This window comes from Gobio gobio (assembly GCF_949357685.1).
Source record: "Gobio gobio genome assembly, chromosome: 2".
Lineage (NCBI taxonomy): Eukaryota > Metazoa > Chordata > Actinopteri > Cypriniformes > Gobionidae > Gobio > Gobio gobio.
Window position 1 is genome coordinate 44,374,391 of NC_137098.1, and position 22,572 is coordinate 44,396,962.

General features: G+C 39.5%; 1 protein-coding gene across 1 annotated transcript in view; it reads left to right on the forward strand.

Annotated features, from left to right (window-relative positions):
• nfatc3a (nuclear factor of activated T cells 3a) overlaps positions 1 to 22,572 on the forward strand; it is a 112,570-nt gene that overhangs the window by 28,672 nt on the left and 61,326 nt on the right. The window contains exon 2 of the mRNA XM_079810677.1: positions 10,708 to 11,887. Within this exon, the coding sequence (XP_079666803.1) occupies positions 10,708 to 11,887 (1,180 nt within the window). The remainder of the gene's footprint in view (positions 1 to 10,707; positions 11,888 to 22,572) is intronic.

Here is a 22,572-nt window from a genome sequence, read left to right on the forward strand (position 1 = left end):
GTACGATCACACAGGTGTAATCAGTCTAGGCTGGTCCCTGGAGCGTATGATCAAGTGCATCACATGATCAACTGCTAAATTCAAAATGTTGAATTTAGCCAGAGACAGGCGCGCTCAGAGCTGTCATATATCACAACTTTTCAGTGTTTTCAACCACATACTGTTTATTTTAGGTTTCAAACATATAAATTCACATAAGTACTAAAAAACAATACATTTAGAGTTTGTAAAATACACACTGATGACTATGGAAGAGGTAATAATAATCCTTTCCATTATAATTCGACACATTTTATTCATATCAGATACACATCATGTAAGTAACTTCAATGTTTACTCTATTCTATTCCCAGTTCACCAGCCACTTACTTTTAAGTATTTCGGGAGAAGTGGATGAATTCACGTGTTGTAAACATAGAGGTTGTAAATCCAACAGATCTGATTCTCTGAACTGCGTCTGCGGCACAAACTAACACGACGGCGCCCATCGCGCATACAGCTCAACTAACGCCATCATTATAAAGGTGTTTAAACAACAATATACTTCCACTTGCATGTATTTGACAATCAGAATATCAGATATTTCATGCCATAGCTAACACATTTGTGAATATTCTGAATAAAAAAGGAAAAAATTACATAAAAGCAGATCATCATTCATTCAGCGCTGTTGCTGCTGCGGTGTGTCACGTGACAAGCAATGACGCGTCACCATGGAAACGCCGCCCCCCCTCTCACAATATAGTTCCCACGTCCCTGGTAGTGTGTGCGCGCTGGCTTTAGCGGTGCATTCAAGGGCACTCATAAAACTGATGTTTGTTGTGACTGCCAGAGTTGTATGCAGGGCGAGCACGGAGAGGGGAAATCTATATCGTCTATATCGTTGCTTTTTTCGATAGTAATATCTTGAAAGTTCATATCTAGATATAGATACGATGACGATATATCGTTCAGCCCTACCAGGCATCCCTTAAATATCATTTAGAGAGTCTGCCCCCTTCTTTTATCAGTGGTGGACGAATTCAGACAGTTGCATTGTGACGTGCATTAGGATAAGTAATGTTCTACCTTTGCAGCAGGCATAGATATTTGAAGAGGATAATTGATTATGTGGACGTCATTACTAATGGAGTAAAGGGCTTGAGTTTTTCATCAATTTTACTTCCTGTTGTCTATTCCCGTCCTGTATGCATTCAGGGAATCAAAGCAATTAAACTTTGTGTGTGTTTGTGTGCTGACATGATTTCACTCGCAATCCTTTACTGTCTTTGCTCCGCCTGATCCGATATTGATGTCATTAACCACCTCAACATGCACACAAACACACAGACACACTGCACCAGGTAGGGAAAGTTGGTCTCACCTCTGGGTGACTTTATTGGTGAAAGCCTGTGTATTAGTAGTGTCACAGACTGGGCAAGGCATTGAGTGCTTCTCAGCGCACTGCAGCGATTTCCCACTATTATTAGCTTAGGAACAGCAAAGCCTCTTATGGCTCTTTATTTAACCAGATAGCCAGTCTGATGTGAACTCCAAACAGCAGGCAACACTGGGACTCCTCTCCTCATACTGCATAATCGGTTGTACTTTCCTCATCATAGATTGTTATTACTGACCCAGGTTCTGTGACCCCACTCTAAGGGGGTTTGGAGCAGGATAAAAGGTTTCTATGAACCTCAACCAACTGCTTTACTGTTTAACTGGTAAATTAGAGTTTGTTGTTGTAACTATAATTCATGCCATATTAGTCACGACACTACACTTGTGCTCTTTCCCCATTTCCTTCCAGCAGATGGTTCTGGGTTGATCTGGGTCAGGTTTTCTCTCTGAAGTGTTGTGCTGTGTACTGCACACAGATTAAATATGACAAAGTTTGGGGTCAATAAGATTTTTTTTTTTTTTTAAAGAAATTAATACTTTTATTCAGCAAGGATACACTAAATTGATTGAGAGGGTCAGTAAATATAAAAAAATATATGTTGTACAATTATAAGTTGTATATTTCAAATAAATGCTGTTCTTTTGAATAACTTTTCATGTTTTAAACATTGATAATAATAAATATTATTATCACATGAATATATCCAGAGCACTTGTTCTAATCGTTGTGTGGTTTTCCACACTTGTCCACATTTAGATGATGCAGATGTCGCATTACAGAAATTATCTTTATCATGTGAGCTGAGGGCCATTGGATGGCCATACTACTTTCATTATGATATTCATTAGCTCTGCTAGGGAGTCTGGGAGGTCTTTTGGGGGAACAAGCTGTTCTTAGAGAGGATGTTGTTGTGTTGCTCATTACTCATTTTCTGTTATTCTGTTCTTTTTCTCTCATGCTATCTTTTTGTTTATAAATGTTTGTATATATATAGGGCTGCCCCTGACTAAAGATTGTTCTAGGTGACTAGTTATTAGTAGGGCTGTAATCAACCAAAGAAAATCTTGGTCGACTGAAGTCCTGAAATTTTCGACTAAAAATCGACTAAAAATGACGTTAGAAAAAAAAAAGTTAAATTAATTAGCTGCGGACTGTGCGCAGTACTTGGTAGCCTTGTTGTCTGCATAAATTAATTATAAATAAACATAAAAAACTAGTAGGCTATTTGCAGTATATTAAATCGTTTTTGAGCTGATTATTTTGCACTGAAATGAGTCTGACACACGAGTCTGTCAGCTCTGACAGCGTCGCATCAAGTGCACCTGCGCAATATCATAGCCTATGACTTCCCAAAATATAGTACTATTGTCAACTAGATATCATCACAAGAACTTTTGAGGAATATGCAACATAATTTAGACAATTGTTTTTGTCATATGTATTATAATAACTGACAGACAGTATAATTTCAGCCGCTCTGTGCAGCTCGAACGTTAGGAGCTCAGCTGAGCTCAGCTTCGCGGCTGAGACACGAATAGACTATTAACTTAAAGCTTTTACTCTTAAACACAAAAGGCACGTCCACTTTAATAAAAAATGAATATTTATTAAACAAGCCAGATCAAGAGCAGAAAAAACGCTCTCACAATTAAATAAATAATATAAGTTACAGAAAACTAGCCTTCTTCAATCTGTCTCTCTTCTCCAGTGGGTTGGGCTAATCCAAAAGTGAAAACAATGGGGGTGTTCTGAAGGCAGACTGTTACCTGTGAAACAGGGGTGCTCTGAAAACACCCCCATTAGCAATTAGTGTTTTCCACCTGTTGAAATGAACGCGGCGCGGCAAAACTGATTAAATGAACGCGGCAAAACGGACAGTACAGATCCACTTTTGCGGCACGACTGAAGCGTGGTGTTGTGACGCTTCCCCTCATGTGTATGTTGATGGGCGTTCCTCAAGTTTACCGCTATGGGTGTGCGTTTGAGCCAGCGGGAATGAAAAACAAAGGACCGGCGAGAGACTTCTCTTCGTCAGTTGGTTGGGCCAATCCAAAAGAAGTGAAAACAATGGGGGTGTTCTGAAGGCAGACTGATACCTGTGAAACAGGGGTGCTCTGAAAACACCCCCATTAGCAATTAGTGCTTTCCACCTGATTAAATGAACGCGGCGCAGCAAAACTGATGAAATGAACGCGGCAAAAACTAATGAAATGAACGCTGAAAAAAATCGACCAATCAAAATTTTGGTCGAGCCAGAACGTATCGACCAATAATCGACTAATCGACTGGGAGATTACAGCCCTAGTTATTAGTTGTCTATTCGCACGTTTATATTAATTTAATCACTTAAATGTATAGCTACTGGGGGGTGGAACGCATAAATCTTGCTGCAAAGCACTGGCAAAAGTAATGATTATGAAGGTTTTGGGAAAAATAGGAAGGAGACATTTTAATTGTTTATTACTAAACTAGTGTTTTCTGAGTCAGCGTTGGCTGCAAAGATGAAGTTGATGATGCTGACTCGTCATCTCCGCAGTATAGTGAACGTGCCTATAGAGAGAAATGCAACTTTCATATGGATTACATAATCAGAGTATTTGTTGTTTTTATTTAAATTGTTTGTTTAAAAGTAGACATTTCAAGTTTTCTATAGATATATTACTCATCTCTATGCTGAGTTTTGGTTCATTTTTGTGAAACGCTGCTGTTCAGGGAGTCCGAGACAACAGAAAGCGCATCCTGTTTGTTTTCTTTATTTTAAAAAAGCTCTACGTTTTGTTGTTATTGTGAGTTTACACAAATAAAAGTTGACCCTTTACAATTGGGAATTATGTTTTACTCTTATCTGTATGACAAAACATTACGGAGTATTTTAAGTTGAAAAATGATCGCGCTGACGCTTCCATGTCTGGTAGTAAAGCCCGCCATACTTTAGCTTCCACACTCTGTACGAACACTTGGATATTTGACTAATAATATCGCACATTTATCTAGGTTAATGTTAGAGTGAGTTGCCATGTAAAGTTGCTATTTGCTTATTTCAAATGTTAAGCCATATTTGTGATCAATGGATGAAAGGCGAGCGTTTGGATTTCTGGCCCAACACACTGTAATTACCACTAGGGTTGGGTACCGAAACCCACCTATATAAACGGTATGTAACCGGACCGAATCAGAACGCAGATCGCTCGGTGCCTCATTTCAGTGCCACTTAAATTCAAACGTGTTTTCGCGCTTTGGCTGGTGCCAAGCCAGAGACAGACGCGCCAAGCGCTTGTTACATATCACAACTATTCAGTGTTTTCAACCACATAATGTTTATTTTAGGTTTCAGACATTTAAATGCACATAAGTACTATCTTATCGCGTCGGGCGGAGCAATTACCTTATTTCCTCAAATAAAAGCCGGGGCCTTTATTTACCTGAACTGCAGAAGGTCACCGGCTTTTATTTGAAGCAGGCTTTTATTAGGGACAGGCCTGTATTTTGAATTCCATCTATTTGAAAAAAAATAATTGTTTTAAATAAACCGTTTTAAAATGAAAAGCGATAGCATTCCAGAGGACAGATATCATCAGGGGCGCAGGAAGTGGGGTGGTTTCAAAGGATTGCAAATGCAATGCAAATTTTTGTTCATTTTATTCCTTTTTAGAATTTAATAATTTATTTGTAATAAACATTTTGAGTGGCCCATTAAAAAGTATTATTTATAAGTTGAATTATGTTTTTAAAACATACATGAGGTCATATTGTGACTGTGTGTGCGTTGATAGAACGGTAATATTTCCTCCAGTGGAGAGAGCGCCTTTCTGGAGATTCCGTTCATTTCTGAAGCTCATTCCGCTCAGCACCGCGCGCTCAACCCAGAACTCCCTTTGTGACATATTGGATCAAATTAGGGCTTGGCGATATATCGCATGACATTGTTAGGCGCATCTCGTCAGTAAAGCCGGTTCCTTGATTAGTAGTAAATCGCCATCACCTGCTTTCAGATGGAGCGGCATTTCCTACACAGCTGAGAAGCTGAGACATATCGCATCAATTATCGCAGGCGATACGTCCGCGATTAAGGACGTATCGCCTGCGATAATTAATGCGATATGTCTCAGCTTGTCAGTGAACTACGGCTCTGTGTAGTAAATGCCGCTCCATCTGAAAGCAGGTGATGGCGATTTACTACTAATCAAGGAACCGGCTTTACTGACGAGATGCGCCTAACAATGTCATGCGATATATCGCCCAGCCCTAGATCAAATATAGGTCTATCTGAAATAAATAGTAAGGGCTGCCCCTGATTAAAGTTTATTTTAAATTTTTTAGTAGGCCTAATTCATTTAAAACCGTTGATCACGCTGCGCGGCCGCCTCCGCCTTCATACCATTGTCTGTTATAGGCTATTTGCTTATTATTTATTAAATCCGGGCAATTTGGTTGATAAAACATAGATTAAAATTAAGATACAATTTATATAATTTCGTTATTTTACTAACCCAACTAATGCATCCGCGTTTTCTATATTCCACGTGAGGGAAAAAAGCTTCCTTCCACTTAAGAGTTGTGTTCCTTTAAGCTATTTTTATTTTAATATATATCTCTTTACATATATATTATTTTCTACTTTAAAAATATATATATTTTGTTATTTTTCTAACCCAGCTATTTATACTCATTGCGTGCACTTTTCTCAATCCGTTATGGAGCTATTCAATTTTGATTTAAACGTTCGTTCGAGTAGTTCAAATGACCACTTTTTTTTACTCTAAAAATACATTGTCTGCTGACATTTAAGTATTTCACTACACTTTAACAAGAAATATTATCTCAACTCTCAAATATTTTTTGTCCATTGTTGTTAAGTCGTTTGAAATAAAGCTGCTTTTACTTTTTGACTGATTGTTCTGTTCGGATCTATATAGCCTATAATTATAATATAACAATTCGTTTTTTTATTATTATAAGTATAAAATAAATTTAGGCTACATTTATGAAAAAAACATTTATGTGTTTTGATGCATTATACTTTCTAAAGGGGCGTTCAATGTATAGACAAGTATTATAATAAGAGATTGACCGATTCATCGGTTTTGCCGATTCATCGGCACCAATAGCTGATTGGTGGACTAATGGGTTATCGGAAAAAAAACACTAGTTTTTTCCGCGTTGTGTCCGTTGCTGGAGCGGGTGCGCTGTCATTACACAGTAGTACAAGAGCTCTGAGAAGGGTCTGCTGACATTATATAGCACGAGAGCGACCTCTAGAGGTGAAATAAAAACTATAACTGACGTTGTTTATTTTGACAAGTGAGGCTGCACGCTGCACGGAAAGCACACATTTATGACTAGATGCTGCATTAGCAGGGAAAGAACGGCAGTATCTACTGTATGGGAAGCTAACATTAGGTTTACCTCAAGCTGTTAAAACAATGGCTGAATCCAAAATCGCTCTCCCTAGACCCTCAAATAGGGCATTATTTGAAGGGACAGCCATTTGTACTGGTGTCCGAAACCATAGTGGACGTTATTGAGTGCACTCATTCAATCCCACATCGCACCGCAATAATGAGTGTACAGTCGATGTACACACAGCAGCTGTCCGAATTCACTCACTCGTTTTCAATCACTCCTTCAAGTGAACTGTATTAGTGGACTAACGTAGGGAATAATGGATGAGGGTTTAGGGGCGATTTCAGATTCAGCCATAGTAACAACTAGTGACGTGAGAAAGCAAACCGTATCGTCATGCAGCCGACAGAAATAAACAAATCGGAAACGCATTCGATTTCAATTAATAGTTTATATTTCAATAGTTAATGCACAATGAACTAACATGAACGATCAAAGTACAATTGTATTGCTCAAGTATAAATATAACATGCTGTAAAATGTATATTTCGTAATGCATATCGTTCATGTAAGATAGCTAATACATCCATGTTAACAAATGGGACTTGCAAAGTGTTACCTATAAAATGTACATGTTTCTAGGTTAGTTCTAAAGAAACATTTATTTATTTTATTATTTTAATGTTTAAAATCTTTTCTGTAAAAGTGTGTTCTCTTAGAACTTCTCATTTTAATATATTCATATTTACATATGCATTTCATTTAGCACATTTTCATGGGTTCAGCACTGTTTTACTTAGACTCGAGTGTTATGGTTTTATTTATTTTTATCCAGCATCCATTAATCGGTCGATTAATCGATTATCGGCAAGTGCGGTCCAACCTAGTTATCGGTAAAATCCTCTATCGGACGATCTCTAATTATAATGTATTATAACTGTGGTTAATACTTATTCATAAGATCATACACAGCTTTTAGTGCCTTTTTCGCCTTTATTTTATCCTTCCATCATTGTATTTATTCATAGCGCTATGTTAATGAACTTGCAGCCAGCATATGGCTGATTAATCAAAGCCTCCTTTGCCACTTAAATGACGTTCAGCATAAAATTGTGGGTAAAATAAAACATGGGTTTTGCCTTTGCTCATGTATTGTTGGATTGAAAGATCTCATATTTTTGTTTTGGAATGATATGCTTAACATTTTCTAGTACTTATTCTGCAGCATCTTTGTAATATATATTTGTAATATATCACTGCAGTGTGTGTGTGTGTGTGTGTGTGTGTGTGTGTGTGTGTGTGTGTGTGTGTGTGTGTGTGTGTGTGTGTGTGTGTGTGTGTGTGTGTGTGTGTGTGTGTGTGTGTGTGTGTGTGTGTGTGTGTGTGTGTGTGTGTGTGTGTGTGTGTGTGTGTGTGTGTGTGTGTGTGTGTGTGTGTGTGTGTGTGTGTGTGTGTGTGTGTGTGTGTGTGTGTGTGTGTGTGTGTGTGTGTGTCAGACTGATAGAACTCCCAATGGTCTGTTTCCCTTGGGGTCAGAGTTCACAGTTGGATTGGCATGTTGAGTCTTGTGTGACACGTAGGTTTGTCCCCCTTCCTGTCTGTCTTTCTCTGTCATCCCAAATAGGCATGTCTTATGACAGGGAGTGTGTGGAGCATGAGCATCTATAAATAAATTGATCAGATGGAGAGGGAGAGAGAGGGGTAAAAATAGAGAGATGAGAAATGGGGTAGAGAAACATAAAAGAGAGAGAAAATCAAACTGAGCGAGTCAGTCAAAAGAGAATAAGTGAGTGAGAGGTCATGATGACTTAATTTACATTCATTACATACATTTATTAAGCTCATGCTTTTCTCCTAAAAGCAGCATGCCACTGGGGAATCAAGATAATATTCAACAAGACCTGATTGCGTTGCATTGTGAAATCGCAATGCTATTTCTTTGACTCGGTTGGGCTGAATACAGCTTGTAGAAACACATCTCACTGACTGCTTACTGCTGTCTGGCCATGTCAGGCTCCCTCTGCCCAGTCACTGGAAGCTCATCAATAACCTTTAATAGACCACAGGCACAATATGCTCTGTGGGTGTGTGTCTGTACAGTATTAGAGCATAATAGCCATCTGCGTGTGTGTGCGAGCCGGCGTTATTAATAAGGTCGGTCTCTATGTGGTGACAGGCTAAAGCATACACCTAATGTGCGAATTTGTTTCTCGTGTGTTTTTTGCGCACGTCCTGAGATAGATGACATGTGCACGGGTTATTCCTCTCTGGATTTGAGCCCATCTGTCGGCCCACCCGAAATTCTCCCCATTGACTAACCCACCGGCTCTGTCTCATTATATCCGCTTCTAAATGGATCTGACTCTATGGATCTCTCTTTCTCTCTTTCTCTCTTTCTCTCTCTCTCTCTCTCTCTCTCTCTCTCTCTCTCTCTCTCTCTCTCTCTCTCTCTCTCGCTCGCGCTCTCTCTCTCTCTCTGTTCTTCTCACCCCTACCTTCCCCTTGCGCTTATACTGGGATATCAGGACAATTTGTGCTATAACGCTCTTATTGTTAACCTGTTGCTAGTGTTGTAGTGTCTGCAGATTCCCCAGTGGCTTGTTTGCAACTAGCCCAAGCATTTCCTTTTCAAGGCTATCAGAACAGCAGTCCAATAAAGGAGAGAAAGAGGAGAGAAAATAGCCTGTTCTCTTTCATCTCCCTTATCAGCAGACAGAGACACAGACCTTGAAGTGCCTCAATAGACTGTAATTATTTATGTGTTAGTTATACAAGCAATTACACTCTAAACTTCGGTAAACGTCATGCAGTTTCTGTAAGTGACTTATTTTATGCACACATCCTGTCTGTGCTGGTACTGAATGCCATAGTTCTGGTTTTCAGGTCCTACTGTCCCTAAAAGTGCTTGGGCTATTTTTGATCATTTAAAAAAAATAAATTTCCCAAAAAAGAGTGTTTCTAATGCATAACAGAAAGGTGTGGTATCTCTTCTGTTTACTCACACTAGTGATTTGTGTATTGTGGAATGTGGAAATGGGTTATTTATAAACTTTTAAGTTGTGTGTGAGTGTGTATCAATTAAAAATACTGCTTTTATTTATTAAAAATTCTGCTCTGTATATTTTTTTCAATGCAAGCTTTTAGGCTTTTCTCTTTGTAGTTGAGCATGATGAGCATTTTGGGGGGTGGGTGGTCTCTCTCCATCATTGCATTGCCTCTGAAAAAGGGTGCAGTAAAAACTACCTTAACTGTGATAGAAATCACAACATTTTACAATCAGTATATCGCCCACCCATTGTGTAGATATAACTCATTTTGTACACTTTTTTTTATCATTTACATGATAAATTTTGCATTTCATCAATATTTATGTATGTATGTATTTATGCATGCGTGTATGTGACAGTATATGGCATATTTACAGCCCTGTTCACTCACACACTGACAAAAATTCTGCACCACAATTTTGTTTTGATTTTTGCATGCGACTTTAGCTTTTTTCAGACTCATGTGACAGAAGAAAAAAAATGCTGTCTGAAAGAAAATGCAAATTCACTCTCTGAGAGTAGAAAGCACGTATAGAAAAGCAGGAATACAGCTGTCCACAAGGGCAGCAGTGCACCGCTTTCTGTTTCAGACACCTGCTTGTCACAAAGAAGAAAGGAAGTCAAACAGTATTTACATGTTTTTAAATAGCTGTTCAGATTTTTGTATTCATATTAGTCTTCATGAAGCAACGAGTACAAGAGTACAAAGACAAACAAGCCAGTTCCAGACTCTTCCTCTGCTTTTCATTGTCACTTGGCAAAATAGTCTATTTGTGAGCGCCACCAAGTCGTAATTTTTGTAACTGCAGCTGCTCTGTGCATGTGACCAAAAGCGCAAATTTTGTTGGTTGGCTAGCTTTGTCCACAGTCTGTAAACAACTGTTGCGTTGACGTCATGTATTATTTTTGATTTGTGTTGTTTTGTTTCATTTTTAGATCTAGAACCAGATGATAACACCTCATTTTACATCCTCAATGTGGGCCAACCTCCTTCGCTGGTGAACCAATCACACAATCTCCAGCGGCATGGAGGCCCGCCCCCAGCCCAACTCATCGCCACCTCCCCCTCCCTGCAGGCCCACCAAAAGAACTATGAGCAAAACTACGAGTCTCAGGGCTCTAAATATACGCCCACAGTGGTGGGTGGAGGAAGGAACGGCCCACCAAAGGCCTTTGAATGTCCCAGCATCCAGATCACCTCCATTTCCCCAAGCTGCCAGCAGGAGATGGAGGCCAGCGGGGATGAGATGAGAGCAAAGGGTCCTGATGGAGACTACCACGACAGACCTCTGTCTCGGGACCACCTATACCTGCCTCTAGATCACTCGTATCGAGATTCGTCCCTGAGCCCGAGTCCATGTAGCAGCCTTTCCTCACGAAGCTGGTTCTCAGACGCATCGTCCTGCGAATCCATCTCACATGTGTACGATGATGTGGACTCTGAGCTAAATGAAGCAGCCGCACGTTTTACCTTGGGCTCACCACTCACTTCACCTGGCTGTTCTCCGCAGGCTGGACAACAGGAGGAAGTATGGCAACAGCAACATCATCATCATCATCACCCGGCCTTCACTCACTCCCTTTCTCACTCACACGGCCATTCTCTCTCGCCCCGTCAGTCGCCCTGTCACTCGCCCCGTACCAGTGTCACAGATGAGAACTGGCTGAGCCCACGTTCACCTTCACGGCCCTCTTCACGCCCGACATCGCCCTGTGGGAAGAGACGGCATTCCAGCGCTGATATATGCTACCTGGGCTCTTTATCACCCCATCACTCCCCGACTGCCACGCCCGGCCCCTCGCCCAGGGGCAGCGTGACCGAAGACACCTGGATAGGAAGCCCATCCATGGGTATGTCCCCTTTCCAATGTTGTCCATCTGAGGCTGACATACCCTCTAAGACGAGGAAGACCTCCCAGGACTGTACAGCAGCAATCCAGCCAGGGAAGGGTGACATGAGCATGGATGACTCTGGGAATGTATCTCCTTTGCTTGACTCACCTGCTGAGGATGCCATGCACGGATTAAAAAAGGATGGACCTGGAGAGCAGTTTCTTTCTGTCCCATCTCACTTCACATGGAACAAACCCAAACCAGGACACACACCTATTTTCAGGTAAACCCCCTCCTCTGCTTTGAAGAGACATAAGTAAGAGTAACCAGTGTTTCCCCTACAATGTATTCACAGCGGCGCAGCGCCTCCGCTGGATTTTCAGCGCCACTGCAAAATCTTCACACGATCAGTAATATCACGACACTTACACACTGTAAAGGAGAGAGAGATTGACGATGGCCAGAGAACTAAACAAAAATGTAGTCTGTTTACACTTTCACAATATCACAGGGCTGTGATATTAATCTTATTTTGTTTTCGCTTCCAAGGATTAAAAAAAGAAGATATGAGGTAAAACTATTATAAACTATGCTCGCGCATCGTCTAGCACAACTTCCTTCCCTTCACAGCGCGCGCTGTCATTTCTCCCCAAACATGCATTTAACGTCAGATTCAGCACAATCCGTGATTGTTGTCAAATGCACTCTCCACTTTGGCTAAATTGCAGAACGTGTTTGATTAAATGAAAAGCACAATAATCCGCGCAATAGACGTTGTTTCCAAGTTCAAGGCGGGGGTGTGTGTGTGTGTGTGCGCGCACGCTGCGAAACGGACAGACTTGCACATAGCTTTGTGTGCGCGACTAAACCATCAAATACACAACAAAATAGCCTATATCTCAAAATGACAGGCTTGGAGAGTATTCACTTAAACACAGTTTAGCTTAAATGGTCGTAAAAGGGAGAATGATATTAGATCTGCGTCTTAAAGGGGCAGCATCTAATAAAATTGGTGACGATTGAGCCATTAATGTGAATCAAACAACAAAAGGCAAAGAGAAAATTAGGAAGAGATAATAGATTTTTTTTTTACCTTTTTATTAATCATATAATATATAATCATAATAATTAATCATATAATATATATATATGATTAATTATTATGATTATATATATATGATTAATAAAAAGGTTAAAAAATACATCATGTAATAATATTTCACAATATTAGGCTACTGTTTTTTTCCGGTATTTTTGATTAAATAAATGCAGTCTTGATAAGCATGAGACTTTTTGCAAAAACATAAAATAGTATCCAAACACTTTTTTATTTTTTTATATTTTTAAAAAAAATTCTTACATTTGAGCCCCTGCCCCTTAGGAACTTTCTGCACGTCCCTGCAGGTTATTGAAGTAAAATAGGCTATAAGCTAGTCACCTTTTAAACTAATGAAAAGCTTAATTTGGATTTTAATGTTCAAAATGTCTATTTCTATCCACAAAACTTGCCAGAAGTCATGGTTTAAGTTTTTTTTTTTTTTTTTTATTCCGGTGCATGCCCCCGGACCCCCCGATGAGCGGCTTGGTAACAACCTCCGGCACGTAACAGCACCGCTGCTGGAAAAAATTCTAGGGGAAACACTGGTAACCATTATGGAGTTCATATGTGCAAAGCTCTATAATGGTTCTTTCTTACAGGTGTTCATGTGTGTATCCTTTTTCTAAACTCACAGAGAACATCATGTGACTGATTTGGTAGCAACTTTTTTGTGTCACTCACATGCAGCACACAAATAGTGCTCAGCACAGGATACTCAAATTTCAGTTAGACATGGCCGATACCAATAATTATTTTTGTTTTACCTTATGGCCAATAAGCAATAAATGGCAGATATTAAAATCCTATAATATTTTGTCTAAATGAATAAAACAAAACACAAAAAACTAAAATTTTAACTAAAACATTTTAGTGCACTTTTTTAATATGATTTTAAACCATTCAAACTCAAAAGACTCTGACTTTTCTGTACTCTGCACACATCCAAAACGTGCGCACAGAAAAGGTCATTTTAATGTGATTTTAAACCATTTGTTTTCTGTGCAGACACACACACACTGTGCACACACACATGCGCACAGAACCGCTTCTCATAGTGAATAATGTACAATAATGAGTTATCTTCCTCGTCTTTTTGCACAGCAAACGAACAGACACATACATTCTCGTAAACAGTCAGTTAAATCTACTGCTAAAAACGCATGTGTAATCCGTTCCGTTTCGTGTGATTCCCGTGCAGCTCTTAAAGTTACGGCAGATTTTCCTAATGCTGTCTCTATGATAATGTCTATGATAATTAAACAAAAGACAACAAAAAAATTAACTCGCTCTTCTAGACAGAATAGCTTTAACTATATTTATATAGCACTACAATTAACTACAATTAAATGTTTTGCAAGAAGACTTAGAATAAATGTGAAAATCCAAGGTTTTTTTCACCTTATTGGAATCGAAATTATGAATTGATAAGCAGAATCGGAATTGTTAAAATTCAAACCAATTTTTTTGTTTTGGTAGTAGTTTAATAATTTTAATGGAACCGGAATCGTTAGGCGTAACTGGAACCCCAATTTTTTTTTTTACGATTCCCAACTAGGGATGGGCGATATCATATCGTTTGCGATATACCGGTAAAAATTCTCCCCACGATAAGAATTTGTCTTCCCGCGATAATAACGATAAAGCCTTGTTGATGGCGCGACCCATCCGCACAGTGCCGCCGCTGGCCGTTATTACTTTATGATGGCCGCGGTGGCTGCGTATACTTTCGTCACTCTGTATAGCTGAACGGGGGTTGGAGAGAGATTTTCTTGTGGTGCCCCCGCAGCACTCGGTGTCCTACGCGCAGCGCGTGATGGGACGGCACTGAATCCGCATCTCACGTACAGAGCCAAAACAACTATGGCGGAAGCTGCGGAAGAGTTCATAGCTAAACGAGGGGCTACCTGAGGGCAATTTGAACCATACAGATGTATTTTCACTCGCTGAGTACTTGGACTGAGCGCTTAAGAGATTCGCTCTGTCTCAAACGATTGGTAAAGCATTTCAGTTCATCTCAATGAATGTGCAGTGTATTTGACGCACATTAAACACTAGTGTGAGGCGCGCGACTGAGAGCGCTCAGTGTTTCACACACACACACACACACACACACACACACACACACACACACACACACACACACACACACACACACACACACACACACACACACACACACACACACACTCAAAGAGAGAGCGAGAGAGTCTTACACCACACTGAATTGACGTGCTACATGTAAACAATATCCTTTGTTGTATTTTCCTGTAAAATAATGGCGTTTATTTGGAATTATTCAGCCTTTCATGAACAGGAAGAAACGAATGCACAAACGGGAATCTCATTGGCTGGCGAGCACCTATTACTGTGTTTTGATTTCAGCAAATCAGTTAGAATGAGCGCTGACAACGTGATTAATATTCATGAACCCAGAAGCTCATTAATCCTTAGTGCGGTTTATTTTTATTAGTAGAAGAATTCGTGGTATTATTAACTCAAATTACTGAAGTTCTATCATTAAATCATTATTTTCAACTTTTTTGTAATCTGAAGACATGGTTGGGATAATTACTTTTGCTGTTTCTGCTATTTTTACCTCTGTTTGCACCATGAGTGTGTGAATAAATACAGAATCGGTTTACATGTAAAACTTGTCATTGATTTGAATTATTATTGTGTGATGTTTCTCAGCACAGTTGCACTATTTAAACATTACCTGCACTTTTACAGAAGACAATTATATCTGTAACTTTTCCATTTCTGAAAAGGCTGGTGTGGAATTTTACATAAAAAAAAAAAAATGTATATATATATATATATTATAGGAGCCTATTTGATGACAGGTACGTTTCAGGTACGAGTCTGCATGCAGCTCTCACTTGTATCCAAAAATATGGGGAATTATACTACATTTATCGTCATTGGTATCGTTATCGCAATAAATACTAGAAAATATCGGGATACATTTTTAAGTCCATATCGCCCATCCCTATTCCCAACCATACAAATGAATGTGGAAACATCATTAAAGACGGTATTTAAGATATCTGACAATGAAATGCTGCGATTAATTATTTCTAACATGTTAAACATCAAATATTAATCTCAGAAACCAACTAGTTTTTTTCCCCCTTCAACCCTAATTAAAATATTTTTAATATCAACTGATAAGTGCATCCTTACTTCAATAGAGTTGATCTTGTTGCTAAGCTAAAAATGCAATACTATAAGCACAAAAATCACACTGGGCACATAAAAATACTGACTATGGAAATTGTCAACTTTTAAATAGAGCTACATCTGTTTTTAGGACAAAACAACATTGACATTCTTCAGTATATCATCTTTTATGTTCCACAGTAGAAAGTCAGGTGTTGACATTTGACATTTCTAGGTTGATAGCGCATTTACATTTAGTGAAGTGAAGTGACGTGTGGCCAAGTATGATGACCCATACTTGGAATTTGTGCTCTGCATTTAACCCATCCAAGTGCACACACACACACACACACACACACCGTGAACACAAACCCAGAGCAGTGGGCAGCCATATTGCTGCGGCGCCCGGGGAGCAGTTGGGGGTTCAGTGCCTTGCTCAAGGGTCTCACCTCAGTCGTGGTATTGAGGGTGGAGGAGAGCGCTGGTTATTCACTCCCCCCACCGACAATTCCTGCCGGAACCGAGACTCGAACCCGCAACCTTGTACAATGAAGTACAAGTCCGACTCTCTAACCATTGGGGCACGACTGCCCCTACATTAATTTACATTTAGAACCGAGCTAACCCTCTGTTATTGTTAATTTGGGAGTCACACTGTTGTTCGCATTCAAAAGTGACCGAACAGCTGAAATATAACTTGTATTATTTTCAGTAAAATCAATTAAGCCATATTGTTACAGCCACACCAGTTCATTTGTGTGTGCATAATAGTGTGTTCTGTGGGTGTGTTTTATACTCTTGATGTTTTAGAGTGTAACCCTTTTCTTGCTGACTGTTTTTTTACTGCATTGTGGCTGAATTATTTATTTTATTTCATGCATTTGCAAAAATGTGCTTTGTGTTCATATATGTTTGGGGGTGGGGTGGGTGATGTGTGTCTATGTTGCTCTCTTGTCTTAATATTTTAGAGTATCACCCCTTTACTGCTGTGTGCTTTTTCTGCATCATGGCCAATTTTTAGATTGTACCCCCCAAAAAATCGCTCTCTTTTTTAATATTTCCCATTCATTTCCTATGGTGTTCATTTTTGCCAGCAAACAACACAAGTGTGACTTTTTTCATTACCATTAGTTTCATACCATTCTGTTGAAGTAGCGATTTAAAAAAAAAAAAAAAAAGTTCAAATTCAAGGAAGTTGAATGAGCCAATGAACACAAAGAGTTAAAAGTGTGTCTGCTATCCATATCAGAGCATCAGATAATAGTTGTGTTGTGTGTATGTGTGTGTATGCTAGTCACATGCCTGTGTGTGTTCCCTGGCCTCTGTCACCATAAATCAGTAAAGAGAGCGTGTGGGTGTGGGTCGCAAACATGTCCCTACCCACAGTCATTCTGTTATCGACCGCACCAATACAACACATTTTTTAACTCAGTCAGGCCCCTTCATTAATAATCCGCAATGTATAGTAAACACACTTGGTTCCACGCACACCAAGACACAGTCACATATGAAAAAGCCGACCGTCACACAGCCTGCTCTCACTCTTTCTCACAAACATGTCAAGAAACGTTTCTTGCAAAGCAACACGTAGGAGCAGTGTTGACTAACATCTTTATGGCCGTACCTTCATACAACAGAGACATGATACTTGATCCCTGTTATGTGAGCTCACAGCTCTGCTGTCTGCCATCGGACCTGTGTGTGTGTGTGCTGACTGCTCCATCAGTCAGCAGCAATAGAAAGATCTAGAAGCTTGAATGGTTTAACAGATGGGAGTGCTATGGCAGGGTTGATAAAGTTGGCACAGCATTGAGCTTTAGTCTATAGTGGGTCTAGTTTAGGACAGCTAACTAAACATAACTCACTTTCAGATGAAGACACACCTGCCTGCTCTTAGGACTGGCCGATGTGTCATGGATAATGGGTCTCATTCACAAATAATTGCATAGATTATTTGTATTTTTACGCCAAGGAGAATTTCTCACAAAAAATCCCACCTAATTCACAAAACATGCGCACATGTACAGTATTTGTTCTTAACCTCATTCGAACGTTAATGAATTTGGTGTATTCTAAAAGAGCAATCACATGCCCAAGGTTAGTAATTCGGTACAGCAGTTTTACAAAATTGCTTTTTATTTATTTTATTAAACAGTGGTTTACTGGAAAAAAGTGTATGTCCTTTATTATAACTAAAAGTTTATTGAAGATTGCACATTAATATTAAAGGTTAACAACAGAGCCCACACTATTAGCCTAAATTCAGTTGCTATTTATTTTTAGGTATAATAATCAACACTCAAATAACATAGTACGCAAAAATGTTGGGCACATAAGGCTGTTTTTGCAATAACTTCTAAATCTAATTATAAAAATAGTTTTTTCTCCAATTCGTTGAATTATTTTCATAATCGTTGAATTATGTCCTCGTTGACATATAATCATTTTGTCTGTCATTTTCATGACCGGTTTATTTAAACATACATTAAATAATCAATACATCATTAACAGGTTAAGTAGAATATAATGAATATATAGGCTAATATAGTGCATATATTTAGTGAAAGAGTTGATTTTTCTAGTGAATAAAATTCTGTGGACACTGATTTACCTGAGGTAAATGTGATGTAGAGGGCTGCATTGGGATTGAGTCCCGCCGGGTCCCGTGGGACCTAACGTAAATCTCGCGGGAGCGGGCGGTTTGAATTTTGCTGCGGGCGGGAATGGGCGGCTAAAAAAAACACTGCGGGAATCGGCGGGATAGGGAGGTTGCCTAACGACATGGTGGAGAAGATGTCAATAGATGATGTAAAAAAGAACCTCAAACGAGGTATTTACAGCACAAAAGCTAAGCAAGGAAAGTCACATACGTTGCGGGAGCGGGCGGTAGGGATGCGCGGTATACCGGTACTGCAAAAATACCGGTATATATTTTATTTCAAACGGTACGATATCATGATTTTGCTCATTTCGGTATATGCTGCTGTTCCGAAGTTCACCCTAGGTGGCAGCGCGCTACCCAAACTGACGCGAAACCGGCAAATGTGGCAACAGAACAAGATGAATACAGCAGTTGAATCTCACTCAACACGCACAAAACTCATTAATAAAGACGAGTAGACGTGAAATTTGGAATTACTTTGCTTATAAAACTGCTGAAGAACCATCAAACCTTGCCAAGCATCTGCCACTTAATTCCTGACTTGTAAGACATTAAGAGATCGACAGGTGAGTGCATAATTCTAACAATCTAATTTAGACATTTTTCTTTTAACACTGATTAACGCACATACATAAGATCGTATCGTTTAAATATAAAGAAATCTCCAGCATTCGTTTCAACCAGTGACGTTTAGACCTCATAATATTTGCATGCATACTATTGCACTATTTACATCCGCGAAAGACATAACCAACTGTGTTTATGTAACTAACGTTACTCACTAAAGATTGACATTTTGACATAATTTTGTGTGTATTTGACTGAGGAAAAACAACTTAATTTGGAATGCGCGAGCTCTTTAGGCTTGTGTGTGTGTGTGTGTGTGTGTGTGTGTGTGTGTGTGTGTGTGTGTGTGTGTGTTTGTTGTTGGCATGAGCGCAAAGAAAACTCTCTCTCTCAAAGAGCTCTCATCCCATATGTATTACGAAATGCTATAAAATCGCTTGCATGTTCAAATTGGCGAGGTTTAAAAAGACGTGGGCAGTGATTTCCGTCAGTTGTCCCGCAACGGAAGCGAAAGTGTTGAATCTGAGTGCGCAGATTGCTTTTATAGTGCAGGTGCGATGTCTTTTCAAGCCAGAAGCAATGGAGACGCGCAGTAATGCTGAAATTACTTACAAAAAAGTTTCCAAATGACTGATTGATGTGACAATCTTTGTTGATTAATTTAATAATAAACATTTGCGGTAATTTCCCGCTTCATAAACCCAAAACTTGCGAGAGTGAGCAAAATTATGCACAATACCCGCATCAAAATTCAGACCCTGTAAGGTATCGATTTAATATCGGTACTTCGGTATTAGATTGTGGTACCGTACCGAAGACAAAATTGTGGTATCGAGCCATCCCTAGCGGGCGGTAATGGTCTGAAATTCGGCGGGTGCGGGCGGGAGCGGGATGAAGAAAACAGTCCCGCGCAGGGCTCTAATGTGATGCTACATTGTTTACAAGCAGTTTTATTGAGGTCTTTCCGCCATTGAAACACTGATTGAGCGATTACACCACATATGATATGTGACAGTAAGTTGTAATGTATCCTCAACATACCATCAGATGTTCATTCATGTTTATTCTTTAGGAAGAGATGATCGATCGCGTTCACAGATCGATTGTGTCGCGCGGCCGCTTGAACAGTGATCATCAGTCACACCAATTTAAAGAGCGAGCGTCAAAAAGGCATTTATCATTTGAATTTTGTGATAAAATGGACTGAATACTTCATATGTTTGTGTGGGAACTCTGATTGAAGTGTGTTCCGCGCTTAAAAAACAAGCCGACTGTTAACTGTTAAAGATTGCACTCGGAAACCGTTCGGTACATGTGTGCACCGAACCGAAAGCCCAGTACTGAAACGGTGCACCCCTAATAAATAAATAAATATATATATATACGCATGTACCGAACGGTTTCCGAGTGCAATCTTTAAAGGTCCTGTTCTTCGTGATCCCATTTTTCAAACTTTAGTTAGTGTGTAATGTTGCTGTTAGAGCATAAATAATACCTGTAAAATAATAAAGCTCAAAGTTCAATGCCAAGCGAGATATTTTACAGAAGTTCCCTTTCAAAGCCTATAGCGAACGGCCGGTTTGGACTACATCCCTGTACTTCCTGCTTTAATGACGTCAGTAGAACAGTTTGTCGACTAACCTCCGTCCATAAGAATATGCAAAAAAGGGGGCGTGGTCTTGTTGCTCTCCCACGTGGAGAAGAGGAAGTGTTGCGTTTGTAGAGTGTTTGTCGCCATGTCGTCGAGACGCTGTTATTTTCATCCCGGAGTCAAATCACCTTTGTTTGGCCTTCAGGGACGCTGTACATTGAGCACATGCATCTCCCCATTATGGTAAGAGGCGTGACCTTTCCGGGCAACGTGCGCTAAGCTGCTGTCGAATCACAACACGGGAACCGCTGGCACAATCAGAACTCGTTACGTATTTCTGAAGGAGGGAATTCATAGAATAAGGAAATTATCGAGGCGTTTTTAGGACAGTGAAAACGGCGGTATACAGATAAGTAAAATGTGTGAAAAATACTGTGTTTTTTTACACGCGAAACATGAACACATGTTATATTGCACACTGTAAACACAATCAAAGCTTAAAAAAAAACTGGAAAAACGGGACCTTTAACAGTTAACAGTCGGCTTGTTTTAAGCGCGAGGCACTCTTCAATCCGAGTTCCCACACGAACATATGAAGTATTCAGTCCATTTTATCATGAAATTCAAACGATAAATGCCGTTTTGACGCTTTAATGTGACGTGACTGATTCAAACGGCGGCACGCAAGTGAACGCGATCATCTCTTCCTAAAGAATAAACATGAATTAATATCTTAAGGTATGTTGACGATACATTACAACTTACTGAAACGTATCATATGTCATGTAATCACACAATCAGTGTTTCAACCGCGGAAAGATGTCAATAAAACAGCTTGTAAACAATGTCACATAGCATTACATTTACTTCAGAAGTCATTTAGTGTCCACAGCTGTTAGTTCACTAGAGAAATTAACTCTTTCACTAAATATGCACTATATTACCCTATATATATTAATTACACTGAACAAAATGATAAATGCAACACTATTGTTTTTGCCCCCATTTTTCATGAGCTTAACTCAAAGATCGAAGTCTTTTTCTATGTACACAAAAGGGCTATTTCTCTCAAATATTGTTCACAAATCTGTCTAAATCTGTGTTAGTGAGCACTTCTCCTTTGCCAAAATAATCCATCCACCTCACAGGTGTGGCATATCAAGATGCTGATTAGACAGCATGATTATTGCACAGGTGGGCCTTAGGCTGGCCACAATAAAAGGCCACTCTAAAATGTGCAGTTTTATCACACAGCACAATGCCACAGATGTTGCAAGTTTTGAGGGAGCGTGCAATTGGCATGCTGACTGCAGGAATGTCCACCAGAGCTGTTGCTCGTGAATTGAATTTGAGAACTCAGAGAACAAAATTATGTTTATAAATGATTATATTTCAACAACGGATTGGAGAAAAAACATAATTTTATAATTAGATTTAGAAGTTAATGCAAAAACTGCCTTATGTGAAGTGTACATTTTTGCATACAATATGTTATTTGAGGGTTGATTATTATATCTAAAAATAAATTTAGGCTAATATTTTGGGCTCTGTTGTTAACCTTTAATATTATAGACAAGTCTGGGTTTGGCGGTTGCCAGGAGAACGGTACATGCCTGACTTCATTGTGCCAAGTGTAAGTGTTTGGTGGAGGGGGTATTGTAGTGTGGATTGTTTTTCAGGGGTTGGGCTTGGCCACTTAGTTCCAGTGAAAGGAACTCCTAATGCTTCAGCATACGAAGACATTTTGGACAATTTCATGCTCCCAACTTTGTGGGAACAGTTTGGGAATGGCCCCTTCCTGTTCCAACATGACTGCGCACCAGTGCACAAAGCAAGGTCCATAAAGACATTGATGAGCGAGTTTGGTGGAGGAACTTGACTGTCCTGACG